The sequence below is a fragment of the Aquarana catesbeiana genome, linkage group LG03 (assembly GCF_042186555.1).
Source record: "Aquarana catesbeiana isolate 2022-GZ linkage group LG03, ASM4218655v1, whole genome shotgun sequence".
In the NCBI taxonomy this organism is placed as follows: domain Eukaryota; kingdom Metazoa; phylum Chordata; class Amphibia; order Anura; family Ranidae; genus Aquarana; species Aquarana catesbeiana.
This window is the reverse complement of record NC_133326.1, coordinates 10,770,048-10,790,402: the sequence shown is the minus strand read 5'-3', so window position 1 is coordinate 10,790,402 and position 20,355 is coordinate 10,770,048. Positions and strand designations below refer to the sequence as shown.

At 47.5% G+C, this 20,355-nt stretch overlaps 1 protein-coding gene across 1 annotated transcript in view; it reads left to right on the top strand.

Annotated features, from left to right (window-relative positions):
* Positions 1–1,445: 1,445 nt before the first annotated feature.
* The window catches only part of ADAMTS7 (ADAM metallopeptidase with thrombospondin type 1 motif 7), a gene marked incomplete at its 3' end in the record, with an annotated part of 160,795 nt that continues 141,885 nt past the window's right edge, over positions 1,446–20,355 (top strand). Inside the window, 1 exon segment of the mRNA XM_073618259.1 lies at positions 1,446–3,020. Within this exon segment, the coding sequence (XP_073474360.1) occupies positions 2,960–3,020 (61 nt within the window).

Below are 20,355 nucleotides of genomic sequence, written 5' to 3'. Positions count from 1 at the left end.
ACCTCTTATGTGAAGGGGGAACCTCTTATGTGAAGGGGGATTCTGATGTGATGGAGGAACCTCTGATGTGAAGGGGGAACCTCTTATGCGAAGGGGGATTCTGATGTGATGGAGGAACCTCTGATGTGACGGGGGCTATGATGTGATGGGGGACCTCTAATGTGATGGGGGAACCTCTGATGTGATTGGGGGATCTCTCATCTAATTGGGGGACCTCTCCTGTGATTGGGGGACCTCTCATGTGATGTGTCGCTCTGATATGATAGTGGTCTCTGAGGTGATGGGGGACCTTTGGTGTGAAGGGGGGGCTCTGATATGAAGGGGGGACCTCTATTTTGATGGGTGACCTCTCATGTGATTTGTTGGACCTCTCATGTGAAGGGAGGTTTTGATGTGAAGGGGGAACCTCTGATGTGATGGGGGAGATCTCATGTCAAGGTGGGCTCTGATGTGATGGGGGACCTCTCATGTCAAGGGGGGCTCTGATGTGATGGGGGACCTCTCATGTCAAGGGGGGCTCTGATGTGATGGGGGAACTTCTGATGTGATGGGGGGCCTCTCATGTGAAGGGGGATTCTGATGTGATGGGGGAACCTCTGATGTGACGGGGGGCTCTGATGTGATGGAGGGACCTCTGATGTGAAGGGGGAACCTCCGAGGTAAAGGAGGGCTCTGAAGTGATGGGTGAACCTCTTATGTGATGGGGGAGCCTCTGATGTGAAGGGGGGGGGTCTGATGTGAAGGGAGGTTCAGATGTGATGGGAGACCTCTGATGTGAAGGGGGATTCTGATGTCATGGGGGAACCTCAGATGTGACGGGGGGCTCTGATGTGATGGGTGAACCTCTGATGTGAAGGGGGGGGTCTGATGTGAAGGGGGGTTCAGATGTGATGGGGGACCTCTCATGTGAAGGGGGGCTCTGATGTGATGGAGGGACCTCTGTTGTGAAGGGGGAACCTCTCATGTTAAGGGGGGCTCTGATCTTATGGGTGAACCTTTTATGTGATGGGGGAACCTCTGATGTAAAGGGTGCAGGGACCTCTGATGTGATGGGGGAACCTCTGATGTGAAGCGGGGGGAGGGACCTCTGATGTGAAGGGGGAACCTCTGATATGAAGTTAATTTAATCAAGGTGGTTGTGTGCATCGTCCCAGGCTCAGGTTTCCCACTGATAACAAGTAACATTTACATTTTTCACATTTTAGACTGGGGAAGGGGAAGGGGGGGCTTCAGATTTTGCACACTGAGACTGAAAAAAAAGAAATGCTGCTGTAGAGTCTTTATCAAAGTGTATTGATGTAATTTTCACACCATGGTCACTAGATGGCAGCAGCAGGTCAGCCCAGGTCCCCAGTCCTACAATGGGACAGGTCTGCTGGTTGAGTGGAAGTGTGATTAGAGGGACTTTACATCTGCTGCATGTCCTCAGCTGCAGGCAGGGGTGAGATGTCTTTTCTTTGTGCATAGTATAGAGATTTATTTTGGGATCAGTGTTATAGATTGAAACAATTTAAAAGGAGTGAATATTATTCCATAGTGATGGAGGGATGGGTTGAGTGATGAGAGGGGGCGGTAGAGAGGGACACAGATGAAAGAAGAGCAGGGAGAGTGTGGGAAGGACAGGAGGCAGTGCTGGAAAAGGAGGAGAGCCTGGGGTGCAGGAGGAGGGTCTCCCAACTTCACAGTCCCAGACAAGAAACAGATGACAAGAGACAAAAGAGAAGATCAGGGAGGTTGGAGAAAAGCTGTCAGCAGAGCTCAGAGCAGAGGACTCAGCTGTGACCAAGAGACATGCAGAAGAAGAGTCAGAGACATAGGAAAAGATTATAAGACTGACCACTGCACAGCCCCAACCTGACTGACCACTGCACATCACACCCCAACCTGACTGACCACTGACCACCACATCTCCAACCTGACTGACCACTGACCACCACAGCTCCAACCTGACTGACCATCACAGCCCCAACCTTCCTGACCACCACAGCCCCAACCTCCCTGACCACTGACCACCACAGCCCCAACCTCCCTGACCACTGACCATCACAGCTCCAACCTCCCTGACCATCACAGCTCCAACCTTCTTGACCACTGACCACCACAGCTCCAACCTGACTGACCACTGACCACCACAGCTCCAACCTGACTGACCACTGCTCACCACAGCCCCAACCTCCCTGACCACTGACCATCACAGCCCGAACCTCCCTGACCGCTGACCATCACAGCCCGAACCTCCCTGACCGCTGACCATCACGCCCCCAACCTCCCTGATCACTGACCGTCACACCCCCAACCCCCCTGATCACTGACCACCACAGCTCCAACCTGACTGACCACTGCACATCAAAGCCCCAACCTGACTGACCACTGTACACCACAGCCCTAACCCCCCTGACCATCGCAGCCCCAAACTCCCTGAACACTGACCATCACAGCTCCAACCTGATTGACCACTGACCATAACAGCTCCAACCTGACTGACCACTGACCATCGCAGCCCCAACCTTCCTGACCACTGACCATCGCAGCCCCAACCTTTCTGACCACTGACCATCACACCCCCAACATCACTGACCACCACAGCTCCAACCTTCCTGGTCACTGACCATCAAAGCCCCAACTTGACTGACCACTGTACACCATAGCCCCAACCCCCCTGACCATCACAGCCCCAAACTCCCTGACCACTGACCATCAAAGCCCCAACCTTCCTGACCACTGACCATCACAGCACCAACAAAGTAACAATGTATAAATAACTTCCTAAATGATAACAAACATTGCACACACCTAGAAGTCCTCCCTCTTGTATATAGTCCATAGATGACATACTGCACACTCAGGACAGATCCTGGACCGCTGCTGGAGCACAATCCCCCTACAGGGACAGCCATCAGATTTCCTGGACTACTTCAGGGGCAGGATCCCCCTCCAGGGACATCCATCAGATTTCAGGATGACCTTCCTGCTGCTTCTCCTCTGCACTCATCTACAAGCTGTGACCTCTCTTCTAGCAGGTAGGTGACTCTCCATGCTTGATGTTTTAGACATGGGAATGGTTTACAGATACTAATCAGAGACATGGTTGATCAGCCTGGACTGACAGAGACCTCATCTAGAGTGCAGGGCTGAGCTGTAGGCTTCTTTCTGCTGTCTGTGGATGCTTCCAGTCTTCAGTGTGGCGGTGGGATTGGGAAGTCTCACAGAGAGAGATTTCCAAAAACTGGAGCGCTCAGAATCTGGAGCAGTTGTGTATTGGTAGCCAATCAGCTTCCAACTTCAGTTTGTTCAATTCAGCTTTGATAATAAAACCCGGAAGCTGATTGGTTACTATGCAAAGCTGCCCCAGATTTTGCACTCTCCAGTGTTTCTGAGAGAGTGAAGATGAGGATTCCCATGTATACATCACGGCTCTCTTTTGGTCTGTTAGATGGACCATAGAAAGCGTTTTATTATATCTTTTCAACAAGTGCAAAGCAAGCCTAGCTGTACATCCAGCCAGGTATCTTGGGAGCCGATAACATTTTGTACTCTCTGGCTCCTTTCACAAAATGCAGGTGCGATGAGGAGCACGTGTGCGTGTTTTCTGCTTGTTCCCCTGCGTCGTGTGTAGAAACGTGGAAAACAAGTCCCTGACCCCTTTTTCGGGTCAATTTTGCACCATGCAGCTTGGTGAGTGCGGAAACTCACGTGTTAGTAAATGGACGACGCTCTATAAGTACCCAGGGCCAGGGGTGAGTGGGAGCAGCGGCTGGCCTGGGCACTGTGGTATCATGTGAGGTGAGGTGAGGTGAGGTGGGGTGGGGATTTGTGTTGCAAGGGGGAATTTGGGGGGGTCAGCAAGAGGTAAGCATTGTTCTAGGAGGGGGCACTTGGGGGTGGGAGTGCTGAGAGTGGTGATTTAGGGAGATTTGTGTTGGGAGAGGGGGGAGGAAGATTTGTACAATAAAGGGGGATTTGGGGGGGAATTGTGCTGGGAGCAGGAAATTTGAAGTGGGGTACGGGGGAGGGGTGTACTAGGAGGGAAAATTTTAGGAGTAGAGGATTTGAGCAAGGAGGGGTGAATTTTTTTTTGAGAGGGGGCATTTGAGTTGGGGGGATGGGAGGGATGGGAAAAGATTTGTGCTGAGAGGGGGGAATTCCCCAGGGTCACAGATTTGTACTTGGAGGAGGGGGAATTTATGCTTAGGGGGGTAAACATGCAGATTAGTGCTCTGTGTTTTTGTGGGGGTATTTTGTTGCTGACACATAGGGGTTGATTTACTAAAGGCAAATAGACTGTGCACTTTGCAAAATGCAGTTGCCCCCTGCATGTGCAGTTGCTCCAGAGCTTAGTAAATGAGGTAAGGCTTCACTTTGCAAAGATTACCCAATCACGTGCCAGGAAAATTTAAAAAAAAGCATTTTTGCTTGCGCGTGATTGAATGATGAAAGTCAGCAGAGCTTCTGCTCATTTACTAAGCTCTGGAGGAACTGCACATGCAGAGTGCACAGTCGTTTTGCCCTTAGTAAATCAACCCCATAATGCTGCTACATCTCTGGGGGGGGGGGGGGTACAGTTGAGCAAGATTGCCCTGGGCTCTAGAGGACCTTGTGCCGGCACTGTAAGTACTTGTAATAAATGTACAGGAGTGCCATTAAGGCCCCTTTCACACTTGTGCGACTTGTCCTGCGACTTGGGACTGCAAAGTCGCATGACAATTTGTACCCCATGATTTCCAATGAGTACCATTCATATCTGTGCAACTTCAAGTCGCACCGACTTCAACGTAGTCCCTGTACTACTTTACTTTGGTCCGACTTTGATGCGAGTTGAGGTCCAAAGACCTGAAGTTTACACAGGCACTCCCTGAAATTGCGGCATAATCGCAGCAAGATCGCGCAACTTTGAAGTCGCAGTAGTGTGAAAGGGGCCTTAGAATTATTGGCACTGCTGCACATGTCCAAAGGGCAAGAGAGCGATCAATTTTTCCTGCGTTACCGACATGTAGGGATGTAGGCTTATAAGTCGGCATAGTTCCCTGCTATCTCCACGGACTACAAAACACCCCTCACCTGTTATGCAGAAGAGAGGGAGGTGTTATGTAGTCCTAGCACAGTGTTATGTAGTCCGAACACGTTCCCTTGACTAGGGTGACAACACTGCTCAGTGCGGTTTGCATCTTAGGATGGGACGTGAGTTAATGGCCGAATTACTGGGTTAAAGAAAAAGACGGTTTATATCTGATTTAACCCTTTCAGCTATACTTGTCATGGGTATACACAGGCTGATTTGCTTACTTTTAGGCTTATTTCGCACTGCTCTGTAGCAAAATCGTGGTAAAAACGCATATGCATTTTTGCCGTGTTTTAGATGCGTTTCCAGTGCGTTTTCTGGTTGCCTGCAGCTGTGAAAAATGGACGCATGACTCAAGAAATGCACCAATTTCCATTTTAATGGGGAGGTGTTTTTTTTTTTTAAACTGCAGCATGCAGGACTTTTTCAAAGTGCACTGCACCCCCAGCCCAGTGGTGTGAAAAGTCCCATAGGATTTAAAGAGGAGCTCCAGTCCCCCAGCCTCCCCCCCAACAAAAAATTATTATTTTTTTTAAAAGTCAGCAGCTACAAATCCTGTAGCTGCTGACTTTTCATATAAGGACATTTACCTGTCCAGGGATCCCGCAACGTCCTCACCCGAGCCGATTCTTCAATTGGCTTCAGGTGCAGGCGCTGGAATCTTAGGTAAGGGAAACAGAACGTGAACCCTTACAAGTTCACAACCTGCTTCCTACTGCGCATGCGTGAGCGCTTTGTGAATAGTCCCGCAGTCGGGTCCCAGAAGGCTGCGGGGAGAAGGGGGAATGGGGTGTGTGAACATCGTCGTAACCTGACCCGGAAGTGGGAGAGGGCGCCTGTCGAAATCAGGTACCCCCTCTGCCCCAAAAAGTCCCAAATGTGGCAGCTATAAGAAGATTGCCAAGACCCTGAAACTGAGCTGCAGCACAGTGGCCAAGACCATACAGCGGTATAACAGGACAGGTTCCACACAGAACAGTCCTTGCCATGGTCCACCAAAGAAGTTAAGTTCACGTGCTCAGCGTCATATCCAGAGGTTGTCTAATGCCGCGTACACACGATCGGACTTTCCGACAACAAAACTGTGGAATTTTGTTCGAAGGTTGTTGGCTCCAACTTGTCTTGCATACACACGGCCACACAGATGTTGGCCAACAATTGCAAGCGTAGTGACGTACAAGATATCTCCATTACGAATGCTAGCTTTACAAGGCCGAGCGCTTCCGGCTCGTCCTTGTTTCCGAGCATGCGTGTTTGTACTTTGGACTTTTGTCTACGGACTTGTGTACATGCGATTGAAAAGTCAGAAAACAGGCATTTGTTGACAAAATTTGAGAACCTGCTAGCAAACATTTCTTGGCGGAAAGTCCGATGGAGCGTACACACCAGTGTTTCTCAACTCCAGTCCTCAAGGCGCCCCAACAGGTCATGTTTTAAGGCTCTCCATTATTTTGCACAGGTGATTTAATCAGTTTCACTGCCTTAGTAATTACCACAGCCGTTCCATCCGAGGGAAAAAACATGACCTGTTGGTGCGCCTTGAGGATTGGAGTTGAGAAACACTGATACACATGGTCGCTCTTACCACCAACAAGCTCACATCCAACATTTCCCGTCGGAAAATCCAATCGTGTGTAAGCGGCATTTGGGAAATAGACATATGAGTGCTGCAAGCATTGCTGCAGAGTTGAAGGGGTGGGGTGGTCAGCCTGTCAGTGCTCAGACCATACGCCGCACACTGCATCAAATTGGTCTGCATGGCTGTTGTCCCAGAAGGAAGCCTCTTCTAAAGATGATGCACAAGAAAGCCCGCAAACAGTTTGCTGAAGACAAGCAGACTAAGGACATGGATTACTGGAACCATGTCCTGTGGTCTGATGAGACCAAGATAAACTTATTTGGTTCAGATGGTGACAAGCGTGTGTGGAGGCAACCAGGTGAGGAGTACAAAGATAAGTGTGTCTTGTCTACAGTCAAGCATGGTGGTGGGAGTGTCATGGTCTGGGGCTGTATGAATGCTGCCAGTACTGGGGAGCTACAGATCATTGAGGGAACCATGAATGCCAATATGTACTGTGACATACTGAAGCAGAGCATGATCCCCTCCCTTCGAAGACTGGACCGCAGGGCAGTATTCCAACATGATAACCACCCCCAAACACACCTCCAAGATGACCACTGCCTTGCTAAAGAAGCTGAGGGTAAAGGTGATGGACTGGCCAAGCATGTCTCCAGACCTAAACCCTATTGATCATCTGTGGGACATCCTCAAACGGAAGGTGAAGGAGCGCAAGGTCTCTAACATCCACCAGCTCCGTGATGTCGTCATGGGGGAGGGGAAGAGGACTCCAGTGACAACCTGTGAAGCTCTGGTGACCTCCATGCCCAAGAGGGTTAAGGCAGTGCTGGAAAATAATGGAGGCCACACAAAATATTGACACTTTGGGCCCAATTTGGACATTTTCACTTAGGGGTGTACTGACTTTTGTTGCCAGCGGTTTAGACATTAATGGCTGTGTGTTGAGTTATTTTGAGGGGACAGCAAATTTACACTGTTATACAAGCTGTACACTCACTACTTTACATTGTAGCAAAGTGTCATTTCTTCAGTGTTGTCACATGAAAGGATAGAAGAAAAGATTTACAGAAATGTGAGGGGTGTACTTAAGTTTGTGAGATACTGTATTTACTAAACCAAAAATGTAATATATTGCATCCTTAAATGCGGTGGCTGCATTTGTTTTGTGTTTTTTAAGGCTTGATTCCTTTATTTTCACCTGGTGATCGTTCTATGATTTATCTACCAGTAACACGCTTCCTTTCTTAGGGTGCCTCCACTCTGGATGGAGGAGCAAAGGAGACACCTTTGGACAGCAGCATTGTCAATCTGGGGAGAGGTTAGCGTAAGGCCTGCTGGCAAATGTAGAAGGGCTTGACTAACATTTAACAAATGCTAGCTGCCTGGCTGTCATGTCTGCCTTCCTGCTTCAGGATTCTGAGTCTCTAACCCAGGAATAGAATGGCGATGAGGACGTTCCTCCGGCTTTCCTGATTCTTGTGCCAGGTCAGAGACTTAGAATTATGGAAGACTTTTGGGCAGCCTAATAGCCAGGTAACTAGCATTTTAAGAAGGTGGTCAGAAGTGGTAGCCCCACTATTCCTCAGAGGAATTGTTTGCTTATCCACTTCCTTCACCGGGCTGTAGCCAAAAGACGGTTACCGCGCGGCTCCCTGAACCACGTCCCTCGCACACCCCCTGGGGCATGCATCCAGCGTGCTCTGTGATCGATGTGTCCTTCGGAACACAGTCAATCACAGATCGTGGTAAAGGGCCAATCACATCGGTCCTTTACCATGTGATCAGCTGTGTCTGATCACAGGGTTAACAGACTTGCTGGTACTTCCCCCATGTACTGTCACAGCATGAGGAGAGGAGAGCCGGTAACCGGAAATACTGACATGGGACACGCACACAGATAATCAGGGCATTGATCATCAGTGCAGCTCCATCAGTGCCTCCTCACCAGTGCTGCCTATCTGTGCCCATCAGTGCAGCCATATCAGAGCCTCCTCATCGGTGCTCATCAGTGCTGCCTATCAGGAAAAATGCACCTTACAATGGTGATCAGTGGGAAGAATGTTCCTTACATTGGTGATCAGTGGGAAGAATGTCCCTTACATTGGTGATCAGTGAGAAGAATGTTCCTTACATTGATGATCAGTGAGAAGAATGTTCCTTACATTGGTGGTCAGTGGGAAGAATGTTCCTTACATTGGTAATCAGTGGGAAGAATGTCCCTTACATTGGTGATCAGTGGGAAGAATGTTCCTTACATTGGTGATCAGTGAGAAGAATGTTCCTTACATTGGTGATCAGTGGGAAGAATGTTCCTTACATTGGTGATCAGTGAGAAGAATGTTCCTTACATTGGTGATCAGTGAGAAGAATGTTCCTTACATTGGTGATCAGTGAGAAGAATGTTCCTTACATTGGTGATCAGTGAGAAGAATGTTCCTTACATTGATGATCAGTGAGAAGAATGTTCCTTACATTGGTGATCAGTGAGAAGAATGTTCCTTACATTGGTGATCAGTGAGAAGAATGTTCCTTACATTGGTGATCAGTGAGAAGAATGTTCCTTACATTGATGATCAGTGAGAAGAATGACCCTTACATTGGTGATCAGTGGGAAGAATGTCCCTTACATTGGTGATCAGTGGGAAGAATGTTCCTTACATTGGTGATCAGTGAGAAGAATGCCCCTTACATTGATGATCAGTGAGAAGAATGTTCCTTACATTGGTGGTCAGTGGGAAGAATGTTCCTTACATTGGTAATCAGTGGGAAGAATGTCCCTTACATTGGTGATCAGTGGGAAGAATGTTCCTTACATTGGTGATCAGTGAGAAGAATGTTCCTTACATTGATGATCAGTGAGAAGAATGTTCCTTACATTGGTGATCAGTGAGAAGAATGTTCCTTACATTGGTGATCAGTGAGAAGAATGTTCCTTACATTGGTGATCAGTGAGAAGAATGTTCCTTACATTGATGATCAGTGAGAAGAATGTTCCTTACATTGGTGATCAGTGAGAAGAATGTTCCTTACATTGGTGATCAGTGAGAAGAATGTTCCTTACATTGGTGATCAGTGAGAAGAATGTTCCTTACATTGGTGGTCAGTGAGAAGAATGTTCCTTACATTGGTGATCAGTGGGAAGAATGTTCCTTACATTGGTGATCAGTGAGAAGAATGTCCCTTACATTGGTGATCAGTGAGAAGAATGTTCCTTACATTGGTGGTCAGTGAGAAGAATGTTCCTTACATTGGTGGTCAGTGAGAAGAATGTTCCTTACATTGGTGGTCAGTGAGAAGAATGTCCCTTACATCGGAGGTCACATTGCATTGTGTTTGTTTAGCTTCAAGTAATCATTATGGATTCAGTGAAGCCTATCAGTGCCCATCAGTGCAGCCTCATCAGTGCTGCCTATCAGTGTCCATCAGTGCCGCCTCATCGGTGCTGCCTACAGGGCCTGTACTACCACTAGGCAAACTAGGCAGCCACCTAGGGTGCACTGCTGCCTAGAGCGCCCGGCCACTGGTGTTCCTACTCTCTTCTCTCTGCAGCAAGCAACTAAGTCTCAACATCAGCAGGCAGCTGCCGCTCCTTTTGCACATAGTGTCAGAGGCACAGTGGCGGTGGAGGACTATGTCTGTGTCCCGACTCCTGAATGGAAGCAAGCAAATATTCATTAGTGGGCACTGGTAAGCTGCATTGATGGGCGCTGGTGAGGCTGAATTTGATGGGCGCTTCATTAAAAAGGTGGGATATACATGGGCAGGGCAAAGGGGTGGAGTCAGGGGTGGAGCCAGGAGGGGGGCAAAATGATGTTTCGCCTAGGGTTTCAAAAATCCTTACACCAGCCCTGGCTGCCTATCAGTGCTGCCTCATCAGTGCTGCCTCATTAGCGCACATCATTGAAGGAGAAAAATTACATATTTACAAAATTTTATAACAGAATCTAAGAAGTTTTTTTTTCAATATTTTCAGTGTTTTTTTGTTTGTTTAGAAAAAAAAAACCCAGTGGTGAATAAATACCACCAAAAGAAAGCTCTATTTGTATAAAAAAAAATGCTAAAAATGTCATATGGGTACAGTGTTATATGACCGTGCAATTGTCATGCAAAGTGTGGCAGCGCTGAAAGCTGAAAATTGTTCTGGGCAGGAAGGGGGTGCAAGTGCCCAGCGGTAAGCAAGTGTTTAAAGGACAGTCAGGACACCTCGGGGACATTGGGAGTAAAGTTCACCGGTGTTCTGTATACCAAGGCAGGTGACCTTCTGAGGGTTGCAAAAAATTGATTATTCAGTTTTATGCAATCCAGAGCTGTGTGAGTCCGGAGGCCAGATTTCAAATGCAGCCACACAATATCCATGAAAGAAAAATCATTCCTTTTTTCTGTCCCGTCCCAAGCTGTACATACATCATAAAACACAGTCATGTTCATTTCATATTGTATTGTGTAATATTGATGTATATAATTCATCGCAAGCAATTCAGTTTTGTTCTCTGTAGTTTGGAATCAGGTCAGTAAGTGATTAGAAGCACCAAATGCCTCGTCATTCTTCTGCACGATCCAACATGACAAAAACCCATCATTTACAGCAGGGCTCCTTTCCACCTGCATGAAGCTGTGACTAAAGTATTGAATGCTGAATTCTGGAGTGCCGACCTTTCATTTATATCAGGAGAATAGCGGCTTTCTATGCATGACAATGTGTGGCAATGCAATCTCTCTCAATATACACTCACTTTTCTCAACCTTTTTGTGCCAGAGGAACCCTTTTCATGTCTCAGTGAATAAAGCCAATTATTTGGTGATCAGTGAGAAGAATGTTCCTTACATTGGTGATCAGTGAGAAGAATGTCCCTTACATTGGTGATCAGTGAGAAGAATGTTCCTTACATTGGTGATCAGTGAGAAGAATGTTCCTTACATTGGTGATCAGTGAGAAGAATGTTCCTTACATTGGTGGTCAGTGAGAAGAATGCTCCTTACATTGGTGGTCAGTGAGAAGAATGTTCCTTACATTGGTGATCAGTGAGAAGAATGTCCCTTACATTGGTGATCAGTGAGAAGAATGTTCCTTACATTGGTGATCAGTGAGAAGAATGTTCCTTACATTGGTGATCAGTGAGAAGAATGTCCCTTACATTGGTGATCAGTGAGAAGAATGCTCCTTACATTGGTGATCAGTGGGAAGAATGTTCCTTACATTGGTGATCAGTGAGAAGAATGTTCCTTACATTGGTGATCAGTGGGAAGAATGTTCCTTACATTGGTGATCAGTGAGAAGAATGTTCCTTACATTGGTGGTCAGTGAGAAAAATGTTCCTTTCATTGGTGGTCAGTGGGAAGAATGTCCCTTCCATTTTCGGATGATGGATTGAACAGAGCTCTGTGAGATGTTCAAAGCTTGAGATATTTTTTTATAACCTAACCCTGCTTTATACTTCTCCACAACTTTATCCCTGACCTGTCTGGTGTGTTCCTTGGTCTTCATGATGCTGTTTGTTCACTAAGGTTCTCTAACAAACCTCTAAGAACTTCACAGAACAGCTGTATTTACGCGAATAAATGACACACAGGTGGACTCTATTTACTAATTAGGTGACTTCTGAAGGCAATTGGTTCCACTAGATTTTAGTTAGGGGTATCAGAGTAAAGGGGGCTGAATACAAATGCACGTCACACTTTTCACATATTTATTTGTAAAAAATGTGGAAAACCATTTATCATTTTCCTTCCACTTCACAATTATGTGCCACTTTGTGTTGGTCTATCACATAAAGTCCCAATAAAATATATTTTTGTTTTGGTTGTAACATGACAAAATGTGGAAAATTTCAAGGGGTATGAATACTTTTTCAAGCAGAGCTGGAAGCCAAGCTGGACCAATATAACTGCATATCTCCCAACTGTCCCTGATTTGGAGCAATGTCCCTCTTTCCTCCTCATTTGTCCCTCATTTTGGTCTTATCTATATAGATGTACATAAAATGCACTACTTACCTTTCAAAAAGTGTTTCCCAGAGCTAAACCTTTCATCCAATTTCTAAATTGTTGCATTTGTAAATGTTAAAAGCCAATATAAAGGGATAGTAGTGTTAAAAAAAAGCCCTTGTGGATTTAATCAACCTTTTTTTTTTGGTTAATTCTCCTTTAAGAGGGTGTGGCAGGGGGCGTGTCCTATGCCTACATATGTTTGCTAGTAGGTGTCCCTCATTCCCATCTCAAAATGTTGGGAGGTATGTAACTGTACAATGCACATCATACTTAGAGGCCATTTAAGGGCCTATTCATGCTTGTCTGTTTTCAAATAGCAACACTCTTACATTTTTGCTGGATGGAAATGCATGTAAGCAGGTGCTGATTGGGTGCCTGTGAGTAGTTTAGCCCCGTCTGCGCACTGCCTTGTTATTTATGCAGAAAGTGCTAGTTACTGGTTACTCTGCCTGGCAGAGAGGGAAAGAGTTAACGTATTTCCCCGGAACTTTTTTGGTGTGCTTCTGCTGGGCTCTGCCCCTTTTCTGTGCATATAAATTAGGAAGGAGCTTTGCCCAGACAGAGACCAGCCACATGGTAGAAGAGAGGCTGACTGCTGCAATGTAACCCTTCAGCACACCACCGGCACAGAGGGGCCCTGCTCAGCTCCAGCTACCTACTCTGCTGTCATCACTGGAGATGACTGCTGTGAGGAGTCCTCCAACATGCCTGGGGCTGCTGAGACCTGTAGTCCCACAACACACAGCCTGCTGCATGGAGGGGAAAGACACAGACAGCCAGCAAGATGTTTCCTCCAGCTGTTGCTTCTGCACAGGGCTCTCTGGGAGTCCCTACTTCTACCAGACCTGTGTCCAGTGCCAGGAAAAGGTCATCTAGAGCCCAGGGCGAACATGCCAAATTGCGACCCTGTATGTATGAGCATTATGTGTCAGCGGAAAACCCCTCCCTCCCCCAAAGGAAATTGAGCACTAACATGCATGCTGACCCCCTAAAAAAACATAAATTCCCCCTCCTCTGAGTACTGAAATCCCCCCTCTCAGCACAAATCGTCGCCCCCCCCCCCCCCCAGCTCAAGTCCTCTCTCTCTCCATATTACCCCAGCACAAATCCCCCTCCCTGCAAAGAAAAAAAAATCCCCCTCCTATCACAGATCATCTACCTCTCAAAATGTCCCCTCCAGGCAAAAATCCCCCCCAATTACAAATTACGCCCTTCCAGCACATATTCCCATCCCCCCAATCCCCCATCCTTGCACAAGTTCCCCCCCACCACAAATTTCCTCTCCTAGCACAACCCCCCCCCCCTCCCCCCATCATCCCTACTAGTACAAATCCTGCCCCCCCAAAACAAAACCCAATTTCCCTTTTACTATATTACTTGTATGGCACAAATCCCCCCTCCTAGCACAAATAATTTCCCCCCAACCCCCCCTCCCAACACAAATCCCCCCCAAATCACCACTCCTAGCACACCATCCTAAATTTGCCCTCCTAGAACAGTTCTTACCCCCCTGCTGGCCCCCAAATTCCCCTTCACAACACAAATCCCCCCCCCAATCTCTCTGTGGTGCCCCCCCACCTCACATAGTTACATATGATACCACAGTGCCAAGGGCAGCAGTGGCGTCTCCAGCTTTCATATTTAGGGGGGCACATGGGGGGACAGGGACAAAAGTAGGGGGGCAACTATAAAACGCATATATATATATATATATATATATATATATATATATATATATATATATATATCTCCTGGGGCCCTTTACTATGACCCCACAATGGCCCTTTCACATGTTCTGCAGTGAGCTCCCTTCCTACTGTACTGGGGTCCCCCAGGGTGGCAGAAAACAAGAGATATATGTCACCAGCATACCAAGAAAATATAAGGATCCAAAGCAGTGGGAGAACTATCAGGGTTGCAAAGGTTGTCTTGCCACCGGGCCCTGGTGTTCTGCCACTGTGGGGTTCCCCAGCCTCCTCTTGCTGTCCTGCTCCTGCTATTGACTGCTCTGGTCTGGCATCTCTTGGAATTTACAGGCTGGTTCTCCTGTCCTAAGGATGGGAGAAATCAGTCTGTTTTTTCAGTAACTGAGAGTCCTGGTGGAGTCCTTTCTGCAACTCGCTCTTCTCCCTGCCAATGAGGATGCAGGGGAAGGAACAGCTCGGGCAGCCATGGTTGTGTGAGCGCTCGCATTATGCAGTGTCAGCAAGCAGAGGGAGGGGGGAGAAATCACTCGCAGGAGCTGACTGGGGACTCTCTCCCTCTTAGACATTGATTTTTTGTAAAAAAAAAAAAAATTTTTTTATTGGGGGGGCACATGGTGGGGCACAGCATAATGTTGGGGGGGGGGGGGGTCAGGGCCCCCTCTGGCCCCCCCCTAGGGACGCCATTGCAGGGCAGCCGCTCCTCCTGCCCACCCCTTGTCCCGGCCATGCCTGTGTCCTAGAGTCTTCAGCATGTCGGAGGATTGCTCGGACTTGCAGTCCTCCCTGAAGATACCAGCCATGGACTCTGGCAAGTGTGGACTCTTTCCTGTACAGGTATGCTGGGCAGCCAGTGCTACACGCCTGTAGCTAGGGATTAGGGATGTTAGGGAAAGACTGCACTTATTGAACCATTCTCTGGTGATTGAAACGTTGTCATGTCTGGTCTGAAGTTACTTTAAGGGGTGCATGGTGGTCATGGCATATAGAAGAACTGAGCCTGTAATACACAAATGCGCTTCTGGAAGAATGGTCAAACATTCCCATAGACACCCTCCTAAACCTTGTGGACGGCCTTCCCAGAAGAGTTGAAGCTGTTATAAGCTGCAAAGGGTGGGGTTGATTTTCAGGGGTTGGGCTTGGCCCCTTAGTTCCAGTGAAGGGAACTCTTAAGGGGTCAGCATACCAAGACATTTTGGACAATTTCATTCTCCCAACTTTGTGAGAACAGTTTGGGGATGGCCCCTTCCTCTTCCAACATGATTGCCCACCAGTGCACAAAGCAAGGTCCATAAAGACACGGATGAGCGAGTTTGGGGTGGAGGAACTTGACTGACCTGCACAGAGTCTTGACCTGAACCCAACAGAACACTTTTGGTTTGGGATAAATTAGAGAGGAGACTGCGAGCCAGGCCCTCTCGTCCAACATCAGTGCCTGACCACACAAACGGGCTTCTGGAAGAATGGTCAAACATTCCCATAGACACACTACTAAACCTTGTGGACGGGCTTCTCAGAAGAGTTGAAGCTGTTATAGCTGCAAAGGGCGGAGCCAACTCAATATTGAACCCTACGGACTAAGACTGGGATGTCATTAAAGTTCATGTGCGTGTAAAGGCAGGTGTCCCAATACTTTTGACAATATAGTATATATGTGCTGCAGTCCAACGTGAAGGACAAAGGGGGAACTCTATGGGCTCATTCACACCTTCATGTGTGTGTCACCTTGCACCCTGTGTGCACACAGAACCGTGTAAAATTGTCACTGATAAGAGAGGAGTCACTGATGAAGACATGGAACGCTGGTGAGCAGATAGGTGGTGGCACAACCTCTCAATGATGGACATTCCTGGAGTGGATGGAGCTGAATTCCAAGACACTGGAAGCACACAATAGCTGCTTGTTCGGAGTTGTGGGAGGGGGGGGGGGGGGGGGGGCAAGAATTACAGAATGAAAGCAACTGGGAGACGGAGGGAAAGAAAAATATATAAACAGGAGAAGAAAAGACGAGATGCTTTTCCAGAAGTAGGAGAGCACTGAAGAGATAATTATTAATAGTCTAGGTCTAGGACCTCCAGTGTGAGGGACCTCCCGGGCTCAGCACTTCTCTGTATCCTCATTTCCCCTGAATCCAGGGTGGGCTCTGAGTCTTCTGAGTGGGTCTGACATGGAGAACCGGTCATGTGGCCCCAACATCGCTGACTCAACACATCTTCAAGTCAACAGAAGATCTTCTGTCTGTCTCCACATTGCTTGCAAGGCTTCAGAGTCACTAGCGGTTACTGTGATAGATGAATCCAGGGGACTACAAGCCTTTCGCTGCAAGGGCCACATTTTCACCACGAGGGCCACATAATATTTGTGGACAGAAAAAACATGGTTTTAAATGATTTATAAAAAAACAAATGAATGAAGGTGTTCTTGGAATCAACATAATATGATTTACAACAAAAGAGAAAAAACTTTAGTAAAACAAATAAAAGTCCCCCTTACATCAGAGTCCTCCTCTACATCATCATCCCCATCAGAGCCCCCCTTACATCAGGGTCCCCATCAGAGCTCCCCTTACATCAGGGTCCCCATCAGAGCCCCCCTTACATCAGGGTCCCCATCAGAGCTCCCCTTAGATCAGGGTCCCCATCAGAGTCCTCCTTACACCAGGGTCCCATCACAGCCCCCTTTACATCGAAGTCAACCTTAGGAGCCCCCTTTAAAATCAGGTCCCCTCTTATATCAGGGTTCCCATCAGAGCCCCTTTTTAAATAAGGGTCCCCACTTATATCAGGGTCCCCATCAGAGCCCCCCTTATATCAAGGTCCCCATCAGAGCCCTTCTTACATCAAAGTCCACCTTAGGAGCCCCCTCTTAAATCAGGGTCCCCTCTTATATCAGGCTCCCAATCAGAGCCCCCCTTATATCAGGGTCCCCATCAGAGACCCCTTACAACAGGATCCCCAACAGAGCCCCCTTACATCGGAGTCCCCATGAGAGTTCCCCCTTACATCAGAGTCTACCTTAGAGGTCCTTCCTTACAGCAGAGCCCCACTTTATATTAGGGTCTCCCATCAGAGCACCCCCCCCCCCGACATCAGAATCTGTCTTTGGAGTCCCCGCTTACATCAGAGTCCTCCTCTACATCATCATCCCCATTAGAGCCCCCCTTACATCAGGGTCCCCATCAAAGCCCCCCTTACATCAGGGTCCCCATCAAAACCCCCCTTACATCAGGGTCCCCATCAGTGCCCCCCTTACATCAGGGTCCCCATCAGTGCCCCCCTTACATCAGGGTCCCCATTAGAGCCCCTCTTACATCAGGGTCCCCATCAGAGCCCCCCTTACATCAGGGTCCCCATCAGTGCCCCCCTTACATCAGGGTCCCCATCAGTGCCCTCCTTACATCAGGGTCCCCATTAGAGCCCCTCTTACATCAGGGTCCCCATCAGAGTCCCCCTTACATCAAAGTTCACCTTAGGAGCCCCCTCTTAAATCAGGTCCCCTCTTATATCAATGTCCCCATCAGAGCCCCCTCTTAAATCAGTGTCCCCTCTTATATCAGGGTCCCCATCAGAGCCTCCTTATATCAAGGTCCCCCTTACATCAAAGTCCACCTTAGGAGCCCCCTCCTAAATCAGGTTCTCTCTTATATCAGGGTACCGATCAAAGCCCCCCTTACATCAAGGTCCCCATCAGAGCCTCCCTTACATGAAAGTCCACCTTAGGAGCCCCCTCTAAAATCAGGTTCTCTCTTATATCAGGGTCCCCATCAAAGTCCCTTCTTAAATCGGGGTCCCCTATTATATCGGGGTCCCCATCAGAGCCCCCCCTTATATCAAGGTCCCCATCATAGCCCCCCTTACATCAAAGTCCAGCTTAGGAGCCCCCTCCTAAATCAGGGTCCCCTCTTATATCAGGCTCCCCATCAGAGCCCTCCTTATATCAAGGTCCCCATCAGAGCCCCATTACCATAGGATCCCAAACAGAGCCCCCTTACATTAGAGTCCACATAAGAGTTCCCCCTTACATCAGAATCCACCTTATAAGTCCCTCGTTACATCAGAGCCCCGCTTTATATTAGGGTCCCCCATCAGAGACCCCCCTACATCAAAATTTGTCTTAGGAGTCCCCGCTTACATCAGAGTCCCCCTTATATCAGATATCACTGCTACTTTGCAAGCACATATCTGGATTTGCAAAGGCATTTGATGCACACAAAGTAGGTTTGTGTTCTTTGTGAATATTGAGAAGTACAGTATATTACCAAAAGTATTGGGACGCCTGCCTTTACACGCACATGAACTTTAATGACATCCCAGTCTTAGTCCGTAGAGATCAATATTGCGTTGGCTCCGCCCTTTTCAGTTATAAGAGCTTCAACTCTTCTGGAAAGGCTGTTCACAAGGTTTAGGAGTGTGTCTATGGGAATGTTTGACCATTCTTCCAGAAGAGCATTTGTGAGGTCAGGCGCTGATGTTGGACGAGAAGGCCTGGCTCACAGTCTCCACTCTAATTCATCCCAAAGGTGTTCTATCGGGTTGAGGTCAGGACTCTGTGCAGGCCAGTCAAGTTCCTCTACCGTGTCTTTATGGACCTTATTTTGTGCACTGGTCCAAATCATTTGGTGGAGGGGGGATTATGGTGTGGGGGGTTGTTTTTCAGGGGTTGGGCTTGGCCCCTTAGTTCCAGTGAAAGGAACTCTTAAGGTGTCAACATACCAAGACATTTTGGACAATTTCATGCTCCCAACTTTGTGGGTACAGTTTGGTGATGGCCCCTTCCTGTTCCAACATGACTGCACACCAGTGCACAAAGCAAGGTCCATAAAGGCATGGGAGAGCGAGTTTGGGTTGGAGGAACTTGACTGGCCTGCACAGAGTCCTTACCTCAACCCGATAGAACACCTTTGCGATAAATTAGAGTGGAGACTGCGAGCCAGACCTTGTGGACGGCCTTCCCAGAAGAGTTGAAGCTGTTATAGGTGCAAAGGGCGGAGCCAACTCAATATTGAACCCTACGGACTAAGACTGGGATGTCATTAAAGTTCATGTGCGTGTAAAGGCAGGCGTCCCAATACTTTTGACAACATAGTGTATATTGTAAATGAGAGTTTTTGTGCCTGGAGTTCAGTGTTATGCTATTCTTTCTCTCCCTGTGAAATATCTTTCTGACTTTGGCAGCCCTTACAGCCTATCCCGTGTCACAGCCAAATCCTAAATCTTGGCCGTCATTTCTCACTTGCAATTACCTTCTTTCCTATTAGATAAGATTTTCTTGCCTATCACCCATTTCTGTTATGTCACCTGATAGCATTGTTATCATCGTTATCATTGTTATCATACACCAGGACACTTTGTCAGCAGTTTGTAAGTGTGTTAAACAAACTGCACTTAAAATATCTCTCCTTATTATCAATGGATCTATTTACATGTAATGTATACAGTAGATGTGGGATGCGTTCAACTCATTTTTTTTTTATAAATACTCCACCCTGCTAACGAAAACACACTTCACTGAACACATGTGACAAACATTCGCACAGCCCCCCATGAAATGTGCCACATTTTGTGTAATATGATTATTTCCTATAATCGTAAGCGCCATCTAGTGGCCACAATGATGTTTTTTTTCTTTTGTATTTTTATGTATTTTTTTGAATACCTCAATCAGGAAAAATAATGCATTGTGAGCACCATTTCCTAGGAAATAATTATTTTACATAAAATACAAGGAGTTTTGTTGGGGCTGTGCAAATGTTTTGTCACATTTGTACTGTGAAGTTTTTGTACATAGACCCCATAAATTTGTGTTAACATTCTCATATGCTTTTGAATGGAGTAACTAGTCCCGTGTGGGTGATGGCCATCAAGACCACAGGGGTAAGTGTTAGGCCCCATCTAATGTCCCAGGGTGAGAGGGCGACCACCGTAATGGTAGTACATGATAAAGTGGAGTCATCCATCTTATCTGAGGTACTGATGGGTTTCCCTGAGGCCTCTGGATGGGCAAGTAATGCCTGTGGCCCTTCCTCA